Genomic DNA, 19,318 nt, shown 5'->3' with positions numbered 1-19,318 from the left:
CGGGGTCAGGTCATCTGTTCTGTTCTGCTTTGACATCTTTTGGCTTTTTTCATATTTCAGCTTGTTAAATGCTTCAGTTTCTACCACAATCCCCAGTCTCTTTCATTTTGAGTCTTACACCACCATACCTGACAGTTTGGAGACGTCTTTAACAATTTACCAAAACAGATTTCCATGAACTGACATTTCTACATAGCCATTGGTTTAGAGTTAGATATTTAATGCATGTATTTCTGTGACCCCTTAAAAACCCATTGTGTACAATTTGGTCCATGTTCTCTGCTCTGTAGTTCATCACCATTCCTCTAGGGGCAGTAGATGGGCTTTTCCTGTTCATTTCGATATGGCTGCTTCCAAGAGATCTCAAACACTTTTAGCAGGAAAACTTTTTCCAGTTTTCATAACTCTTTCATATTCATAATATATGCATAATATATTTCATTTCATAATACTTTCATATTCTTTTTTTATGACTGCCTATTGTATGGAAAAAACGCAAAATGTTTTAATTAATTATAATACAGTTACATCATGTTAAAAATGTGTGGATCAAATTTGGGGGTAAATAATGGGCCTTTTTTCCCGACCGCATCAATATTTTTGCATTATAAACTAACATTCATTTATAATTTTTTCTTCATAAAAAATTTAAATGGAGAAATGAATCAATTTATTTTTCCTCCTGACAAATTGTGGCTGCATTTAACTTTTAAACCACTTCATCTGTACGTCTGTACGTGTAAACCTTTCATTCACTAAATGTTACAGTTAATGGCATTTAGGGGTTTCATCAACTTTTTGGAAAAACGACTTGTTTCTTTTCTGACTGGAATAAAGCAACTGTAAAAATGGGAGAAACATCAGTCATTATTTTCTCTATTTGTTTATAAACAAAGAAAAAGTGACCTTCTTTTGCTAGCCAAGCGTTTGATTCTCCACTTATGACTTTGAGGACAATAGTTCCCTGTGTGAACATGAAGAGCCCATCCAGTGAAGCGTGGTCTTTACGACTCGCATTTGGGTGGTGGGTTGCGAGTCAGCGAGGGCAGGACTTAATGCCTGATTGAACTTAGCCACGTTGCCGTGGTGATAATGAGGGCAGACTCTGAGCATCTCTGAGCAAGAGACATTTTTCTATAGATCTTCAGAAGTCTTTTGAGAAATTAAAAATGAAAAAAAAAATGGGGAAAAAAAGGTAATCTAACCTAAGAGAAAATAAAGAAATGACACGAATGGTCATTTTATATCTTTATTGATGGTTTTAAAGAAAACATGTGACACTTAGAGATTTGAAAATACAACACAACCAGAAATTTCTTTTTTTTTCTAGCAGCAAAACTTAATCTCAGATTTCATGAATTATGTTGTACTTTTAAGTGAAATTAAATAATGCATGCTTGTTAAAACGTGGAGCTTGTGATGGGACAGAAGCTTGCAAAGAGGTAAAGGGGGTCAAACTGCAGCAACCAACAGGGTACACAGAGGAATGCTTAGCGATCCTGCACTAAAATATTGAACATAATTCACCGTGTAAGGCTGAAAGTTAGTGCAGGGACACAGATGATGGTCTGTTATCACCAAGACAGCTGTACACAGGAACAGGACGATAAAGACACACATATAACAGTTAAATGGGCATGTGGGAAATACAAAGTTTCATTTGAGGTGGAAAAAAAGGACACAAATGAGGTTTCCTGGAAACAACTTTGCGGTGCATGCTCTCTTGGAGTCTGGCAGCCCAAGAGGTTCAGAGTTGTAAATCATGGCTCAGCTGTAACAATTGGACCTTCATCTTTTCATGCGTCTGAGTTAAACAAAGCACAGCAGAGAGACATTAAGCAGACTGAGGTCAAGGAAGCGCAGGAATGGCACGCCTCACAGCAGAGCAACACTGGAATGATTGTAAGCCTGGCAAACATTTCGCCAGGAGAGACACTAATGAGATGAAGCTCAGAGGCCGAGCTCTGTCTTCTGGCTGATTAGATAAGAACAACAATTTTTGAAAGATGGCAACAACAGAGAGCTGTGGCCCTTTTGTATTTTTGTCATACGAGTGCGCCTCGTATGACCTGGTGTGAATTATCAAAAAAAATAAAAATAAAAGTGGAAACAGTTAAAAAAAATATCTCAGATCTTTTTTAAAAGCAACTCTTTTTGGGGGGAAAAAAATCTTAAAAGATGCTAAGTAAAATTTATTAGTGTTGAAACTTGCAGCATTTTTGGGTAAAACACGAGGTGCATAGGCGACAGCTTTGTGTGCAGCACGTGACAAATGCAAGCTGGGAGTCCAGGTAAATATTTAGCAAGTGTTCTGTGTTAAGAGATGAGAGAGAACCGGAGTCACAGGAGGAGGACCAGTGAGGCCACATAAAAGAAACTATCTTCACACATTCTTCCTTGTGTAGCTCCTTCATCTTTAGATTTATCTATTCTGGATTTTATTCGCACTATGAGGCGGATTTAAAAGCCTTCTTTATTTCAAAAAATGATAATGCACCTTATAGTCTGGAGCGCCTTATGTATGGATTCATTCTGGTCGATCTTACTGATGCCGAAGCGATTCTGAGAGGTACACAGGGCTCTGTCAAAATGTTGGTTGGGTTTTATTATGAATACGCTAACATGGTGCAGTGTCAGACTGGTTGTTTTTTTTTAAGTGTTAAAACTAAGTTTGAGAGTTAACGTACTTACAGTAACGTTTGTTTCAGCTAAATCAGTCTTTATTAATTTTTTACGTGTATTCTTAAGGTTCTAGAGTTACTTTGAACGCCTTAAAGTATGACTGACGGGGTTATCTCTCACTCTTTTGTCTCCCTTAATGCGCCTTATGGTATGTACACACCGGCAATGTGACGCACTTTCAATGGCCTTTGGCTTTCAACGGCCATGCGTTTTCTACATAGATCCTGAAAATGGTCGTTAAAGTTGTGTTCCTACACGTCAATGCAAGAGTTTTTAACGCAGAAGCCTGAAATATGTTTACGCGTGTTTACATAGATTATCCATTGAAAGCGGTCGCTCGAACACATGTTGCCGCAGACGGTCTAACGGTAGCTGTACAGTTATACACATGTATGTGATGTGTGTATGACACAAGTTAGTAAACAGACCATTTATTGACTGTACTCCTTACAATCCGGTGTGCGCTATAGTACGGAAATGTGTGTTTCATCAGGCATCTGACCACACTCTCTCAGCAGCAAAATGGCTAAAAACAAACAAATTAAACAATGAGAAACCAAACTGCTTCTCATTCATGTCAGTCTTTTTCAAATCTTTCACAAACATGTCCATCTTCTTGGTTTACACACATTAAAATATAGGGGCAAAAGCCAAAACCAAAGATACCTGGAACCACAAAGATTATAAGATGACACCTGGCACAACAAGACTGTACAACACTCTGTGTGTGTGTTGTGTCATGTTAGCAGACATCAAAAGTTTTTCCTTAAAAGAACACAATTAGTGGAAATGTCGGTTTTTAATATAAAAGGGTTTTAGCTACAAACAAAACCTAATAAGTACAAGAACTAATAGAACAAGAAAAAACAATTCAATTAAATGTGGAAGTCCCCACCATTCATAGTAAAAAAAACTTTTTTTTCCTCTCCTTGCAATTTCAATTTGAGAATATAAAACAGACCAAAACTAATGAACGGAAAGAAGCACCAAAAGGGATCAAATCCTATATTTTAATTGACTCTGGAAGATCAAACAGCCTCTTTATCCAGAGATCCAGCCTGGAGGCAAGATGATCAGGAGGACAAACACAGACAAACACGCCTAAAGAGAGCCAAGAACAGGTACAGCTGGTACCCGAAAACCAGTTAAAGTCTTCCAACATCAGCAGGCATCTCTGCACACAGTTACACAGGTCTGCATTTTTTATAGCACCTAAAACTAAAGTATTTAAAAAAAAATCCATCTTTGGGTTTCCAACATGAACATTAAATCTCTCTATAAGTTGTCTGCAAAAACAAAATTACAACACAGTTTAAAACATGCCTATAATCAATAGAAAAAATGAGTTAAGAAATCTCAGTGGATTTCTCCTTTAAAACTGCAGCGTGGCACCCAGCTGCCATAAATCTAAACAGCCATCCAAACAGATTCTTGATTGAGGCTGTAGTGGGATGCTACATACACACACTTTCTCTTGGTGGACATAATATTGTGACGCATGTCAGGATGTCGGCTTGCACTGCTTAGAGAGGGGAAGCTTTGGAGGACGGCAACACCTCCACCATGAAACGGAAGACTGGATGGAGTCACAAAGAGGGTCGGTAACTGTTAAGGCAAAGAGACGGTGCGCCAACAGAAGGCCAATAAAGACCTGCACGAAAACCCCCGACCAGAACCCAAACAAAACAACTTCACTACTGAACGGATCAGACCCTGACTCAGACTTCTTCAATTCCTGGATCAATAAAAAGTAAGTAAAAAGTATGTCGTTATGATTTTTTTTCATGGTGAAAGAAATACTTGGTATCACTTATGCATAGATTATTTGTCAAGAGTGTCTAATTTTCTTTAAGTAAGTCAACATTTCTGCAACAGAAGCCATAAATTCACAAACACAACTTTGCCCACACAACAGGTTTGTAATTCACTGTAAACTGTAACTTACCCATGGCAGAACACTTTTGCTAATCTTTTTGTAGACACTAAATTGCTGGGGGGAAAAAATGTAATAACAATAAACTAAACTAAACTAATAAACTCTAAACTAAAAGGATGAAGCGGTCCTTCTCAGCTTTTACAATTTATTTACAGTGGAGGAAACAAATATTTGATCCCTTGCTGATTTTGTTGACTTGCCCACTTAAAATTTTCCATTTCATCGCGGGAAATAGGTGGGCCTGAAGTTTGCCAATGAACACCTTCATGATTAAGAGAGGGATTGGGAGAAGGTGCTGTGGTCAGATCAGATCAAAACTGAGCTCTCTGGCATCACCTAAACCCATTGTGTTTGGAAAAAGACTAATGCTGCCTATGACCCCAAAAAGACCATCCCCACTGTCAAACATGGAGGTGGAAACACGTTTTTTTTTTTTTGGGGGGGGGGGGGGGTTCTGCCCATGATTCTCCACCGTGTGGATGGGAGGATGAACGGAGCCTTGTACTGTCAAATCCTGAGTGAGAATCTCCTTCCCTTCTTAAGCCAAGATGCTTAAAATTGGTGGTGAATGGGTCTTTCAACAGAATCATGACCCAAAACATACAACCAAGAAATGGCTGAAGAAGTCATGGAGTGGCCCAGCCAGTCTCAACCCAGACTCAACCCTATAAAAAACCTATGGAGAGAATTGAAGGTTAGAGTTGCCAAGCAACAGCCACCAAATCTGAATGCAATTGAAGTCATTTGCAAAGATGAGTGGACTAGAATTCCTCCTGATATGTGCAGAAACCTGATCATCAACTACAAGAAACATCTGACCTCTGTGTTGTTAATAAGGGTTTTACCTCAAAGTACAAAGTCTTTGTGGAAAGAGGGTTCAAATAATTATTTCCCTCAATGAAATGGAAAAAAAGGGCTTTTCTATCTATCACAGTTAAAATGAACCTACCATTAAATTGACAGACTGTCAATTTCTTTTGATAAAGAAATCATAAATGGATAAATTACTTCTTTCATCCGCTGTTGCGATGAACGATTCTCAGGGAACCAAATCTAATTGCTAACATGTATTTTGACAGATTTGACTATGGTGCATTAGAAATATAAAATTCATTTAAAAATAACAAAAACTGCCTCAATGGCTCGAAAATGTAATGTATACACAGCAGGAAGTCCTCAATGAAAGCAAAGGATAATGGAAAGAAATGCCAGACCAGAATCAGGGCGTTCCCTTTTCCTTTTCCCAGATGACCTTTTGCCATTACTGTACCGCCCTACACATATTCTAGGTTGCTGCAGCCTCTCAAAAGATTGTCAGTATGTAAAATGTTGAAACTGTGAATGGCCAAAGGAAAACTACACCCTCCTTTGCTGGGCTTCTTTGTTTGGATTCATGACTGTATGAACATTCAGAGTTCACAGGAGTCTGATTTTGTTGCAGCACGTGTCTGCTTTTACCCCCTCCAGCTTAAAGCACCAGGCTTCTTGCATTTGCATTCTGGTCAAATGCAAACTCCTGCATTGAAGTGGGACTCTACATAAGCGAGCAGGCAGGATGAGAGCAGCAGGCTTAGCTTTGTGTGAGATCCAGCAAATAAACATAAAGATAGCCCTGGGTTTACAAATAAACTCCTCCTGGTTTAGAAAGCTTGTTTGTTTTTTTTAATTTTAGGGTTACAATATTTCAAACAAACACCGCTCTAATGTGCGTTTGGAGCACAAATGTCAGTCCTTGGAGGTTGGTACTCTGCTTCAGGTAATCAGCAGCAGGTAGGGCAGGGAACTGTTAAAAAAACACCACAACTTGGGGCCTTTCAGGACTGGAGTTTGACGCTCATCCTGGGGATCTGTACTGCTTTGCAGTGTCCCACTTTCAGAAACTGAATCTCAAAGTTACTAAGAGCTTTTCCAGTCTGACAGTTCTCCTCACCTGCATGCATAAATGTGAGTTCACCAGAGCTTTGCCCTCCGTCCAGCCATGCTTAGAAAGTTCAAGCTGATCAATACCCCGGCATGAATAAGTACTAAAATGCATCAGTACCCCATCTGAAATACAAACTGACATCACATATTCAAAAGCAGAAACTGCACTGATATAATGAAAATTCCTTTTCAAAATGAAGTAAAGACAATCCTCGGGTTCCTGTAACATCTGCATAAACACTTCTGCATAGATTCTGTGGATTTGTCCAGCACCTGCAAGCTATTTCAAAAAGACCTGTCTGATTAAAGCAGGAAGCAGATGTTCACCTTTTTTTAAGTTTGTGTAACCTGCATGAAAGAACTCACTGATCTCAACTGAAGTGAAAAGTTCATTGCATATCGTTGGAATTAGCAGCTACTCCAGTGACACAACAGTATCACACATAGGCAGAGTGGCAAAGAGATTAAGGTCCTTCAGTTTTACGTTCTGGGTCCTTTAGGGAATAGAGCGCCACGATCAAAAACGCTGAGGTCAGAAGAGCTGAGACGGTTGCGTCTATCAGAAATATCCTTTTTCTCTTTTATGATTTTCTCAAAAGTTGTCTTGCAGCTGTCTCAAAAGTACTGCATCACATTGAAGTGTAACATGTTAGAAAAATCAAAGAAACAAACAAAACAAAAAGACTATTTCAGTGAAGCTATGTCAATAAAATGTACAGCGATACCACAAGTAGAAAATTGAGGTACTGCTAAAAAACTTCGATTGTATCCCTTCACTACATGTCACTGTCTAATTTGTTAAGTATATATGTATTTATGAAATGAAAATAAAAGTGTAGTTTTGCAGCTTTAAATCTGAGATAAATGCTTTAAAACAGAGAGTTGGAATGTTTTTTTTTCCTTATGTCTTGCATCCTAATGGTTTGCTACAGCTGAGCTGTGAAAGCAATTACAGTTGTTCTGTTCGTCCTCCTCACTCATCCAACGCTGACCTTCTCTTTGCATAAAAACAGCAAACTGCTAATGGAATCTCAGGAGGGAGGAGACGAGATCAGTCAAAAGGAACAGGAAGTCCATAGGCATTGTAAGGGTAAGAAAAGTGCTGGTGGGCTGAATCCCTACAGAGGAAAAAGACCAAAACAAAATTAAACAAGGAAGTGATCACTGGATCCTAATTTTGAGAGGCCACGTGTGTGTGTGTAACCTTTGTAGGACGTGACTCAGATGTGGGTCTCCACATCGGTGTAGCCTGGCAGGATGTCTCCGTTGGAGCAGCTCTTGGCTTCTCCAGCTGGAAGCGCTGCAGGCAGCATGTAGGCAGTGGTGTCCTCTGGAGGAGCCTGGCCTCGCTGAAGTCTGCGGTGAATCAGCGGCACAAAGAACAGGACCACGCCGCCCACCATAGGAGGCACCCCGGCCAGGGAGAACGCCACCGTGTAGTTGCCAAAGTAATCATGCAGGAGACCTGTGAAAAGGAATCAAAGCGGTTTTGTATTGAGTCATTTTAAGACATTATTGTCATCAAAGACACTTTTTTAACTACTAAAAAACTACATAGTGCAGAACTATCTACTGCCCTGGATTTTAAAAGCAATTTGGGCACCAAACGGCAAGTATGTCGTCACCAAGTTCCCGAAGTAAAAAACTAGAAAATATGAACATTTTACAAAAACAAATTTTGTGTTCTGAACATGAAAACTTGGATGGTTTACGAAAAAGCATTAAAAGTGTATTTTTCACATTTAAAATAGTTCAAATGCAACACATTGCTCACTGTTTTTTTTGCAGACTAATGGCAAAAAATCTTTTTAATAAATGTGTTTTTTCTAAATTGTTCTGTTTCCATTAGGTGAATGCATGATCACAAATCTAAATTGCGTGTGGTCATTTCACGGTCAATGAAAACACAACTGGTGTCACTCACAGGCTGCAAGTCATTTTAACTACAGGAAGACATAAAAGAAAACACATGAAAAGCTTCATCAAAGGCAGTAAAAGTAACACGTAAGCTACAGAAACACCAATCATGTGACACACATTCAAGAACACACATTTAGTCCATTGTGTCCACACTGAAGAAGCAGGGATGGGCTTCTTCTTCTTTTGCTTTTGCTACTGTCGACTAGCGCATGTCTGCCATGTTTAGTTGGAAGACTCTTAGTGCGAAATGTCGACTGGGCACAAACCGCAATTTTTAAACGGTTGGCACTTCTGTGAATTAAAGGGGACGTCATCTATTCGTCACTACCCAATCCGAGTCCCTGATTGGTCAAAGTTCAACCTGGTTTAACTTGCAACGCGCGTTCAAAGGCCACACATTTTGTAAATAAAGCCTCAAAACAGTCGTAAAAGCATACGTAGCTACCCTTGGATGCCAGATATTTGAAGGCATATACGCATATACATAGACCTTTCATCTGAAGTGGCCGCATGAACGCGCATTGCCGTGGGTGGTGTGAACAAAGCTTATGGTTTGCAGCAGACTGGTGAAAGAAAAGCTACGTTACCCCTATCATCACCACTACGACACATTTTTTTCACAAAACAAATGTTCAGGTACAAAGCCTTCAGGACAAGATTCTGTGATTTCTCTGAAACGATTGCTCAAAAACTCTCCTGTTAATGGCAAAAATATGTAAAACACCGAAGCGGAATTAAGTACAGTTTTTTTGTGATTGTATGGTTGATGTTTGCTTATTTTCTGAACTCTAATACCTAATTTGGGCACAAATCCAGACACTCCACTGATTTTGGGCAACTGAAAAATCAACCCTCCTGTGCATTTATCTTCTTTTATCTTATCTTCTTTATCTTCTTAACTCCTTGCATGCTTTTTTGCTTTCTCACTTTCTCCATTTTCTTGATGTCAGTTAAAATGTCAGTAAAGGGAGCCATGTTACAGTAAGGTCATTCTGGTTCAAACATCAAAGAGAAGGAAAATGCCAGAAAGAGAATTTAAAAAACAGTAAGCTTCCCACCTGCAATGGGTGGACCTGCCGTCATGGGCAGAGACATAAGGCCAAGAAGGTAACCGATGGCCTGCGAGGCCTGCATGGGGCCAACCAGTTCGAAAGCAATGGGAGCCATCATGGTGAGAAAGCAACCGTCGCAAAGTCCCAGGAAGGCGCACACCACCACCAGCCCCTCAAACGCTGCGCACTGAGGAATCATCATGGACATGAGGCCCAGAGCCATGAAGGACACCACCTGAAAGAAAACATCAAAAATCCAAGAGCTCTGGACTTATTTTTATGGTAGATGAGGATGAATCCACTTTTACTGCGAGACAAGAGATTAGCAAAGCTGCTTTTAATATCAAGAAAACTGCTAAGTTTATGCTTTTCGTTTATTCAACCCCATTAAAGAAAGAAAAAAAGAGGTTCCTAAGTTTCAGTTTTGCCAGCAGCAGTGTATAAACCCAAAGCCCGGCCATCCATTCCTGAATTTGAAGTAAACCGGAATCTATTAACCCTTGTGCTATCTTACTTAGATGACCCCGCCCTTACATTGACGTGTTCTTCCTACCATGACAAAGGTGGATAAAGGTGGAAAGATTTCATGTAATCCATGGACACCAGTGAAGATCACAAATCATTGAAGAAAAAAGGTTCAGCACACTGTCTAGTGGGTCTAGATGACCCAACTCCCAACGTTAAAGAGCCTAGGATAGCACAAGGGATAAATGTTCCAGTTCCTCAAACCACCACAAGAGGCTCATAGGGATTCATTTTCCGTTCAATCCCTTGTTAAAAAGTCCAACTCTGTCCCATGACCACTGAGGCTAAATCAGTTTTTTTTTCTTTTTCGTTTATGTTATCTTAAATTTGTGCGTTTCTAACAATACTTTGACTGGCGGCAGCCAGGTGGATAAATGCATGGGACTCAAACAAACACTTTGTCCCAAACCCAATGTCCATCTTTACAATGTTGTAGAGTTGGGTGAAATAAACTCCTGTCAAAATGCCCTTCCTACTTTCTAGATTTATTGTCAGTAAAAAGAATCCAATAGATTACATTAAAGATGGTAGGTCCAGTGGTGTAAACAAAACGGTGTGGTAAAAAGACATCAGCAATGAGCTTATTGCAACATCCATTGTTGCATTTCAGCCTCAGAAAGTTTCTAAAGCAGCTGTGCAACAATCTGGTGTTCATCACTTCACAAAGAGGAAGATTATTTCCAGTGGAAAAATTTCACGACAAACATTCAGGCTCCCACGGTCTAACTTTGCATGCTATCGGTTAAAGCTGGAGCCAGATTACAAACAGAATACAACACACTTCAGAGGAGAAAGAAAACACACAACAGCAAAGCTTAGATTTGCAAAGCTGAATTCTGCCCAAGCGCAACGATTTCCTCCCAACCAGTGAGATCAAAGCCTGCATATTAGACCAGAGGATGACAAATAAAGAACAAAAACAGAAATGTGAAAGTCCAGGGAAATTTCCAATACCCTCAGTTAGTCCCTGAACTCACCAGGGAGTTTGCCAATCTCATCGACTCTTAACAATGATGCAGGAATGACACTGAACCCCCTATTACTATAGCATTCAGTCAGAATTAACATGAAATTTACAAAAAGATTGTAAATGTTGTGGTTTAAAACAAACATAACACACAACTGTGATATACCCATTGGAATAAATCCTTGGCACTTTGATATTTCAGTGGAGTTTTGCAAGTTTTTTTAGTCATTTTTAACATAGTTTTAACCTTGTCATTGCTTTCTTTGTGGATTTATACAGTTCTTAAGTTTCTACGTGTTTGATCTTTCTCCCATTGGCAAGGTTACACTATACTTTATAGAGAGGCAGCTTTAAAACAGGGAACAAATGCAGTCCTGAAATAGCCAGTCTGTGTTCACAAACACACAAGGGAATAATAACAAACCATTACTGCGCATCGTGTGCTGGCTTTTGCCCGTCTGTTTTCTTAGGACAAACCCAATTTCTATAGTTCTTAGCCAAGTTTTTATTTTTAATTTTTTTGTTAAAGCAAAGCTTATATTCTTCCTGAAACAGTGCATCTTAAGAACATTTGCAAAGAAAATACATTTAAAAGCTTCTTCTTTTTTTATGTCACTGACCAATTTAAATATCAAGAGTTATTTAAGAAACTCTTTAAATATGAGTCAGATATTTTGCTTTTAAAGAACCATTTCTGATTGTGCAACACTGTTTTCTCGAGAAGTTAAATGACTAAAATGAAAACAAAAAGCAGACAAGTAGCATTTGTGTGTGCTGGCTGCTCCTGACCTGCATATAAATCTTCTTCAGACCCGGAATCAGGTCACCAATCTTGCCGAAAGCGAGACGTCCCACCCCAGATGAGGCTCCAATGCAAACAAGCAACACCCATTCCTTTTCATTCTCCTTGAACTGCTCCTTTGCGAAGTTGATCTGAAATGCAGACAAACACAAAGCCATTACGCTCTCTCTAAATATGGTTAAGAGGTCAGCTGAGTTTTGGATGTAAGATCTGGAATCAAGGAACTGATCAATTTTTGTAACCAAAAAAAAAAATCAAGGGCTTGCATGTGTTCATGCACAAAACCGTGTAACAGCAGGACAGGAAGAGCCAACACATATTGGTCAGACTCTCGCGATTCAGATAAAAAAACATGAAACTGCCCGTCTCAAGTGTTTCCTGCAAGGACGCTTGGTCCCTGTAAAATATTTGATCTGCTTTGAAGAGCTCTACATTCATCGGTGGCCATAGGATAAGCGTGTTTAGGGATACAGAGAGGCCATACAGGAGAGGCTTCCTGAAGCGGTCGAGCCGATACAAAGACCGGGGCTGTGTTTACATCTGGGCTTTGGCCTGAAACAACAGTACTGACAGAGGGAGGCCGGAGCGGGAACATCCGACATCTGGATGGAGGGAGATCAGCTTTACAGCTCTGTACTGCAGCTTCACGCTCATCCTCCTCCGTCACGCTATCTCCAAGCTAACCTTTAAAAGCCTCACATTATAAAAAAAAAAGAAGTAAAAATCTGCAATATATTGTATTTTAGGAGTAATATCACCAATGTTGACCAGAAAATGAAACATATTGAGAAATAGCAGTGTTGATCTCACCCTCTCAGTGGACATGTCGGGGTTTGGCAGCATTTGAATAGCTGAGGCCCAGCAGGGTGCAAAGAAGAAGTCCACAAACCACCAAAGGGCAAATAAAAGCCCTGATGGACAACAGCATGCAGAACCCACAGACCTCAGTTTATCAAAGCAAAAGTTAGAGAAGACTGAACAATCAGAAGTTGGAGAAGAGGCTCTTATGAGAAAAAAAGGGAACGTGGAAGTTTCATTGAGGCAAATACAACCAGATTTTGGGTTTTGAAATCATGTTCTATGGATAAAAAAAAAGCTTCTCAGACCTACAAGGTGCAGACACTTTGCAGGAATGAAGTCAGTCCTGGAGTCTGTCAACCATTTTTTTTTTATCGGATCGGATCCAGCCAGCTTGGCTTAAACTGGGACAAGCAACAGAGCAGTGATCTAAAGCACAGCAGGAAATGTACATCAGAATGGCATAAAAAATAAATTAAGGTTTTTGGAAAGGCCTGACCTCATTTGAGAGACTTTGTGGGTTTCAGCATCCTAATAGAGCAGTGCAGTGTTTTGCTAAAGCGTGGCCAAAGTTTTTTACATGGTAAAATAGTGACACAGTGGTTATACAAGCAACTGAGTTCTGAACCAGCAGAACCTTGTTGAGGGATTTGTGGGGAAGGTTGAAGAGAAGAGAAGGCTGTGGGCCAGGACACAGTTGGAGGTGTTATGAGGGGCTGAAAGAAGGGCTGGGGCAATTGATGATGAAAAAGAAAAGGTTATGCCAAGAATGACACTCAGGCTTTTAACTTGAAGAAAGATGGTAACTGTAGAGTTTTTGATGAAGTGAGAAAAGCTATAAGGTTTGGAGAGGGGGGGGTTTGGTAACAACAAGAAGTTCTGGTTTGTTCATGTTAACCCTTGTGCTATCCTAGGCACTTTAACATTGGGAGTGGGGTCATCTAGACCCACTAGACAGTGCGCTGAACCTTTTTTCTTCAATGATTTGTGATCTTCACTGGTTTCCATGGATTACATGAAATCCTCTTCACCTTTATCCACCTTTGTCATGGTAAGATAACACATCAATGTAAAGGTGCGGTACGGTCATAGGATAGCTCAAGGGGTAAGATGAAGGAAGTTAAACGAAAACCAGGATCTAACTTGTGAGAGAAAGCTAGTGGGAAAGTTGTGCTTATTACCTGCGTTCACAGTAACTCTAGAACTTGCTAACCGTTTGCCGTGTATTAACAGTGCAGTAATATTGTTTGTAACACATAAAAAAACAGATACGCCGAAACAAACGTCACTGCGACTACGCTAACTTCCAACCATAAAACAGTCCAACACAGCTACACATTAGCTGCGTTACCGTATTTACAATAACACCCTACCAAACATTTTGACAGAGCACCATCCCCTAAAAATCCCTTTGACATCGGTAAACACTACCAGAATTAATTCATATGCGGATTATAAAGTGGAACCAGATGAAACAACATTTTTTATGATAGAAGGTTCTCTTATTTTAATTCAATCAGGGATTCACAAGAAATCTTTATGTAATAAATCAATTTTATTGACCAAAACTTCTTTTGTGTTCATTTTTAAAGTCTCCCTATGATTTTTTTTTATATAAATGTTCCCAGTGGTGTTTTAATTATGATTATGCAGTTTTTAACCAAAACCCCACATCCTAAAGGCCTTAAAAAGCTAAATTTCATGTCTAACTTAAGCCTGTTGCCAAAATCTTCTCTACATGGGCGTGGCCATTGGTGCTGAGCTGAGTAGCTCCGCCCTCTATCCCCTCTTTCTGCAAGCTGCGTCTTGCATGAGTGAAAAGCTTGACCCAAGGGGAGGAGGGGCGCAAACAACACCGAGTGACAATCTCAGAAACAGGGAAAATTGTTTATTTTCCTTGCACAGCAAATAAAATGAAATGCCAGAAAGAAAGTGACTGTTCACACATAATTTTCCAAATATGTGCAGCCAGAGCTACACTTTTTTTTAGGATTTAGGATTACGGGTGACGGTTGAGCTGCAGAGCTCAAAAAAGTAGCAAATCTCTGGCCACAGAAGAGGGAAAAATGCTTTCAAAGGCTCCTTTTTGCCGCAAAGGGGGGTCTAAGGGCAGGGATGCCAGTATAGCTTAGTCAGTTTGTTAGTTCATTTTAGTATTTTCCTATTGAACTCTTTGTATTCATGATCCTTTTGAGTTCATGTTTCACTTCGAAGCCCATTGAGACGACTGTTGTTGTGATTTTGGGCTATACAAATAAAATTGAATTGAATTGAATTGAATTTGCGCGGCAGCCAGTTTCAATGTTAAGTCAATGTCAAGGATGAGGTCCAGCAGGGCAAAGGTTTGGTAGCAGTGCAATTTCAGCAGCATAGGGCGATTTGGTACTCGTCTGAACCTAATTGCCCAACAGTACCCTTTCCCGGCTACTGTTGGGCAAAGGCGAGTACACACTGAAGTCTGTCACAGGGCCGATGGAGCTGGAGCGATCACTATGCCGGCTCCCGGGAGGCGAGCTGGCGGCCAGGCAGAGACCATTGCAGGATAGGGAGCCAGCCTGCTTGGGCCTCCTGAACTTTGTGATATTTTTCTTTTTTTCATCAAGTCATTAATTAAAAAGGTCCCCTGATTTTAAAAACAGAACTGTCATCAGTGGGGGACTTAGAAGAAAAATAAAGCTGCTAGATTTAATAATTATAAACCACAACTGATTTAGCAACTTTTAGAAAAAAACATTTGTCTACTTGATCTTTATTCAGTGTGTAAACATTTTGGCAGAACAACGAAGATGTCTTACCAGATGGACATATGGCACAAAGTATCCCAAAACAGCCGTGGCCACTCCAAACGCCCACACTCGGTACGTCACAATGTGAAAGACACGCAGGTTGAAGTACTTTCTGATTCTGGCGACTACTTTGCCCCACTTGCTCCCAGCTTGGACTGCAGCCTGAGTCTGGGACTCAGCCTGACCAGGCCCCATGGCTGGTGGGCCCATGGCCCCCCCAGAGGGGAGCAACGGTATAAACGTTAATGCTAGAAGGGCCTGGACCAGCATGAAGAGGCTGAGGATCTGGAACGTTCTGCTGAGGCCCAGAGGCTCAACCACTTTATCAAGCAAAACTGGCAGGCCCATGGAGAAGAGGCTGGCTCCAGCTGTGACCACACCGTTGGCTAAGCCCAGGCGCTGGCGGAAGTAGTGGCCAAGGATCACCAGCGAGGGTTGAAAGGCAAAGGAGGAGCCACATCCGAACAATATGCCGTACGTGAAGTATCGAAGAATCAAAGAGCTGCAGGGAAGAGAGAAAAGTTATTTGAGAGAAAATCATGACTCCTTAACAACCACTAACTTTTAATGATGTTTTGCCGGTTGGAAAACAAGGACAATCTTATGCATTGTACTCATTGTAAAGACTAAAGCCTCAGGACCATCAAAAATGCTGCTGAGATGCAGGTTCATTGTTTCTATCCACTGACAGCTCCCCTTACTGGACAGAGCAGGATTTAGTGCTGTTTGACCAGATTCTGAGGTCTTGCACTAGCCACCAGTTTTGGCAATCTGTGTCTTAAACCAACATTAACACTTCAAAGACGGCATCCCATTGGGGGGGCATTTAACCAGGACCATATCAGCAACCTGCACTCTGACTCAGTCAGAGAGGGGGAGTAAACATTTATGCAATTATTGTCTAATAATTTGCACAAACATCCAGTCAATGATTAATTGCCGGTCATCCACGTTGCTCCCTTTCACGTTAGCAGTAGTTGCTTAGAGAGTTGGGTGTATTTTTTCTGTAATATTAAAGGTCCTACTTCATGTTTGTTCAATCTGGTTTAAGTGGACACTTCTGGGCCAAAGCACATAGGAAAACTGGATCTAAAGCAGATCAAGCTACCATACTTTAACTGACTTTAATGTTTTCTAAATTACACCATTAAAGTCAAAATATGCTTGGTGGGACTTTGGGTACAGGGTAACAGTGTGGATTGAATCAATATACTTTTACAGTTATAAATACATGTAAAAATTAGAATATTTAATGTTTTTTTAAGAAAAGGTTGGGATTGGTGACAGTGGTTCTTCGACAGGATGGTTCTTACTTTGCAAACGATGTGCTGAGAAGCCCTATAAAAGCGAGCGCGGCCCCACTGACGGCCGTCTTCCTGCAGCCAAAATGGTCGGTAAACATGCTGACCACAGGGGAGCAGAAGAAGATCATGCCCATGGCCAAGGCCCCAACCCAGGCTGCAGAGGGAACAGAAAGGAGAGGTCGGTCATAACTCACGGCATGAGCTGTTGAAATCATGGAAAGCAAACAAGACGCTGTTTGTGCACAGAGCAAAGATAAGAGTCCTTGGAAGGCCGAATGCACCATGACACTCTAACTAACATGCACAGAAGTCAGTGGAAAAGACCTATATAAAACATGAGGAGCATCATTGGGCATACATGCAGTTTCTTACGTTCTGTCTTCTTCTCTGCTACTTGCTACTTGTTTGTATATAAGCATCTGTTATCTCAGCTAAAGTAACGTAAAAACGTGCCCTGTGTTTTCCTTCAACTGCCCTCCAGGCATTTCTTAACTCAGGCTGCATACATACTTTCATGTCATTCAGATTTGACATTTCCAGGTATTAAAAAAATACCAATTCATGACAGAAACAACACTAATTCACAAGGAAACGCCTCACTATCTACATCTATACATACATCTATACATGCTAGTTATACATGTATTAATCTGAGATTGGAAGGATTAACAAGTGAACTTTATTGTATTTATGGCCTGTGGTTCAACCTTACCAGCTTTTATTACATAGAAAGCTAAAATCCTCCACATGGGACACCATTTAAATCCAATATCCAGTATGGGATTCGGGCAGTGGATCACACGGTTTATTGGCGATGAGACTCCAGAGACGAGTACCAGGACTCCTGTAGCTGCTTGAAACATGAGCTCTGTTGCTCTGCAGAGGAGCTTTTTTTTTTTTATCTGTTGTGCATTTACCGATTAAACCGCAACATTCAAATATATTTTTTTAGAAATGGACATCAGTTTTCAAATATATTCTCCCCAGTAGTTTTGAAGTTCACAGGCTTTTGTTGGAATTCTTCTCTCTATTCCTTCACATATTTTTTTCCCTGGAGCTTCAGATTTTAGATCCTTGCTTTATGCAAATAAGGCATTTCTCTGCAGGCAGCAGTATATTAACAACTCACAGTGTAGTTCAAATTTGGGGGGGAAATGATTTAGAGATTCACTGACAATAAGCTGAGCTATTAAAGATGTTAGTACAAAGATATGCAGATTCCCCAACCTCTCAAGCATACCCTTCAGCAAATTTAAGCTTTCTGAATGCCTGCATCTTTTAAACAGTCAGTAAGCACAAGAAACAAACCAAAAAACTTTGAAAGAGTTTATTCATCATTCTCTAAATGCTGCTAATCTCTAGGGCTGCTCCATATAGGAAAACATTTGATATAATTTCTTTTGCTGCAAAATCTATACACACTTATTTGTCTGCATGTGCTCTTAAGAGCCTCACCCACATTCATAATATGTACATATTGTATTTCATATCATTTTGTACAGCTTGACCCAACGATTCACGTATTACATTGTTTACAAAATTGTAGTAAAAAATCTGTGAGCAACAGGCAAACACACATTTTTGCCACCCCCCCCACTAGCGCTATTCTCCAACTTCTAACTCCAACAGTTTTTTGCCAGTAGCGTTCCAATGGTGCTTGAGGATTTAGGAGGCAGTAGATCAAAATCTCTAGGAGGATATTAAATTTGTGGCCGGTACTGGAGGTGATTTGGGGGGGGAAATTCAAGATAGCAGCCTCTTCCCAATGTCAAAAGTCACAAAACGTCAGTAGATTTCACCAAGTAAAGTGTGTCCATTTTTTGTAGAGGTAGCTGGAACAACTTTTCTTTTCCTATATTGTGCAAAAAAGTGATTAAAATGGCCAAATTTTATACTTTGCCACAAAATGCCCCACGTCTTAAGTCCTGTGGCCATCTCATAATAATTTTCAAACGTCAGGTGTGTGTTTTGGGTTTCAAACTGGGGTTTTTTGTGCCCATAAGGAATTTTTTCCTCCAATTCATTCATTTTTTGATGGTTTTACCTGCTGCGATGTCCTCATTTTTGAGGGAGTCATTCACAATGCACATAGATCAGATCAGAGCGTGCAAATTGTGGTGAGTTTTTGAGTATGCGATGGGGGTCAAATATTCCCGCAAAAGTGCCATAAGAAAGATAAATTGAAAAAACAACATGGTCCATGTAGGACTGCTACAGGCCAGACTATATATGATAGCATAATAGATATTAGATTATAGTTTAGGATGATCAATGTGAAGAAATCATTAGGATTTCTATCTGAATAAAAAATACATTTTTAAAAAGTTGAAGGGGAAAAAACTACACAGACGACAACAACAAAAATCTTTGTTGCTTTTATGATCATACTCCTGTCAAGGTTTTTTCACAACTTTATTAGCAAATGGTCAGTCATTGAATTAAATTTATAAATGAAATTAATTTGTCCTTATCAATGCGCTGTTTCAAGTATTTATTGTCTTACATGTTTCTTCGCTATGACAGTTTGATGCCCTGGTCTGTTATTTATATTATCTTTTTTGTTAGGTATCGTTTGTTTTCTAATGAAATTATTTCATTTTACATTTTTCATTTGACCTTTTAA

The 19,318-nt window shown here is 40.0% G+C and overlaps 1 protein-coding gene across 2 annotated transcripts in view; it reads right to left on the bottom strand.

Moving 5' to 3' along the window:
• Positions 1-1,235: 1,235 nt before the first annotated feature.
• Positions 1,236-19,318, bottom strand: part of slc16a2 (solute carrier family 16 member 2) — a 28,968-nt gene continuing 10,885 nt past the window's right edge. For both annotated transcript variants that reach the window (XM_023959091.2, XM_078954092.1), the window contains exons 2-7: positions 16,705-16,849; positions 15,401-15,893; positions 11,795-11,938; positions 9,520-9,748; positions 7,746-8,006; positions 1,236-7,659 (exon numbers count right to left, since the gene is read on the bottom strand). In XM_023959091.2, coding sequence (XP_023814859.1) covers positions 7,762-8,006; positions 9,520-9,748; positions 11,795-11,938; positions 15,401-15,893; positions 16,705-16,849 — 1,256 coding nt within the window. In that variant the 3' untranslated portion in view covers positions 1,236-7,659; positions 7,746-7,761. The remainder of the gene's footprint in view (positions 7,660-7,745; positions 8,007-9,519; positions 9,749-11,794; positions 11,939-15,400; positions 15,894-16,704; positions 16,850-19,318) is intronic.

Source organism: Oryzias latipes, chromosome 10, assembly GCF_053564925.1.
Source record: "Oryzias latipes strain Hd-rR chromosome 10, Olatipes_Hd-rR_3.1".
Taxonomy (NCBI): Eukaryota; Metazoa; Chordata; class Actinopteri; order Beloniformes; family Adrianichthyidae; genus Oryzias; species Oryzias latipes.
Note: the sequence above shows the minus strand (reverse complement) of the source record. Positions and strands in the feature narration are given on the sequence as shown.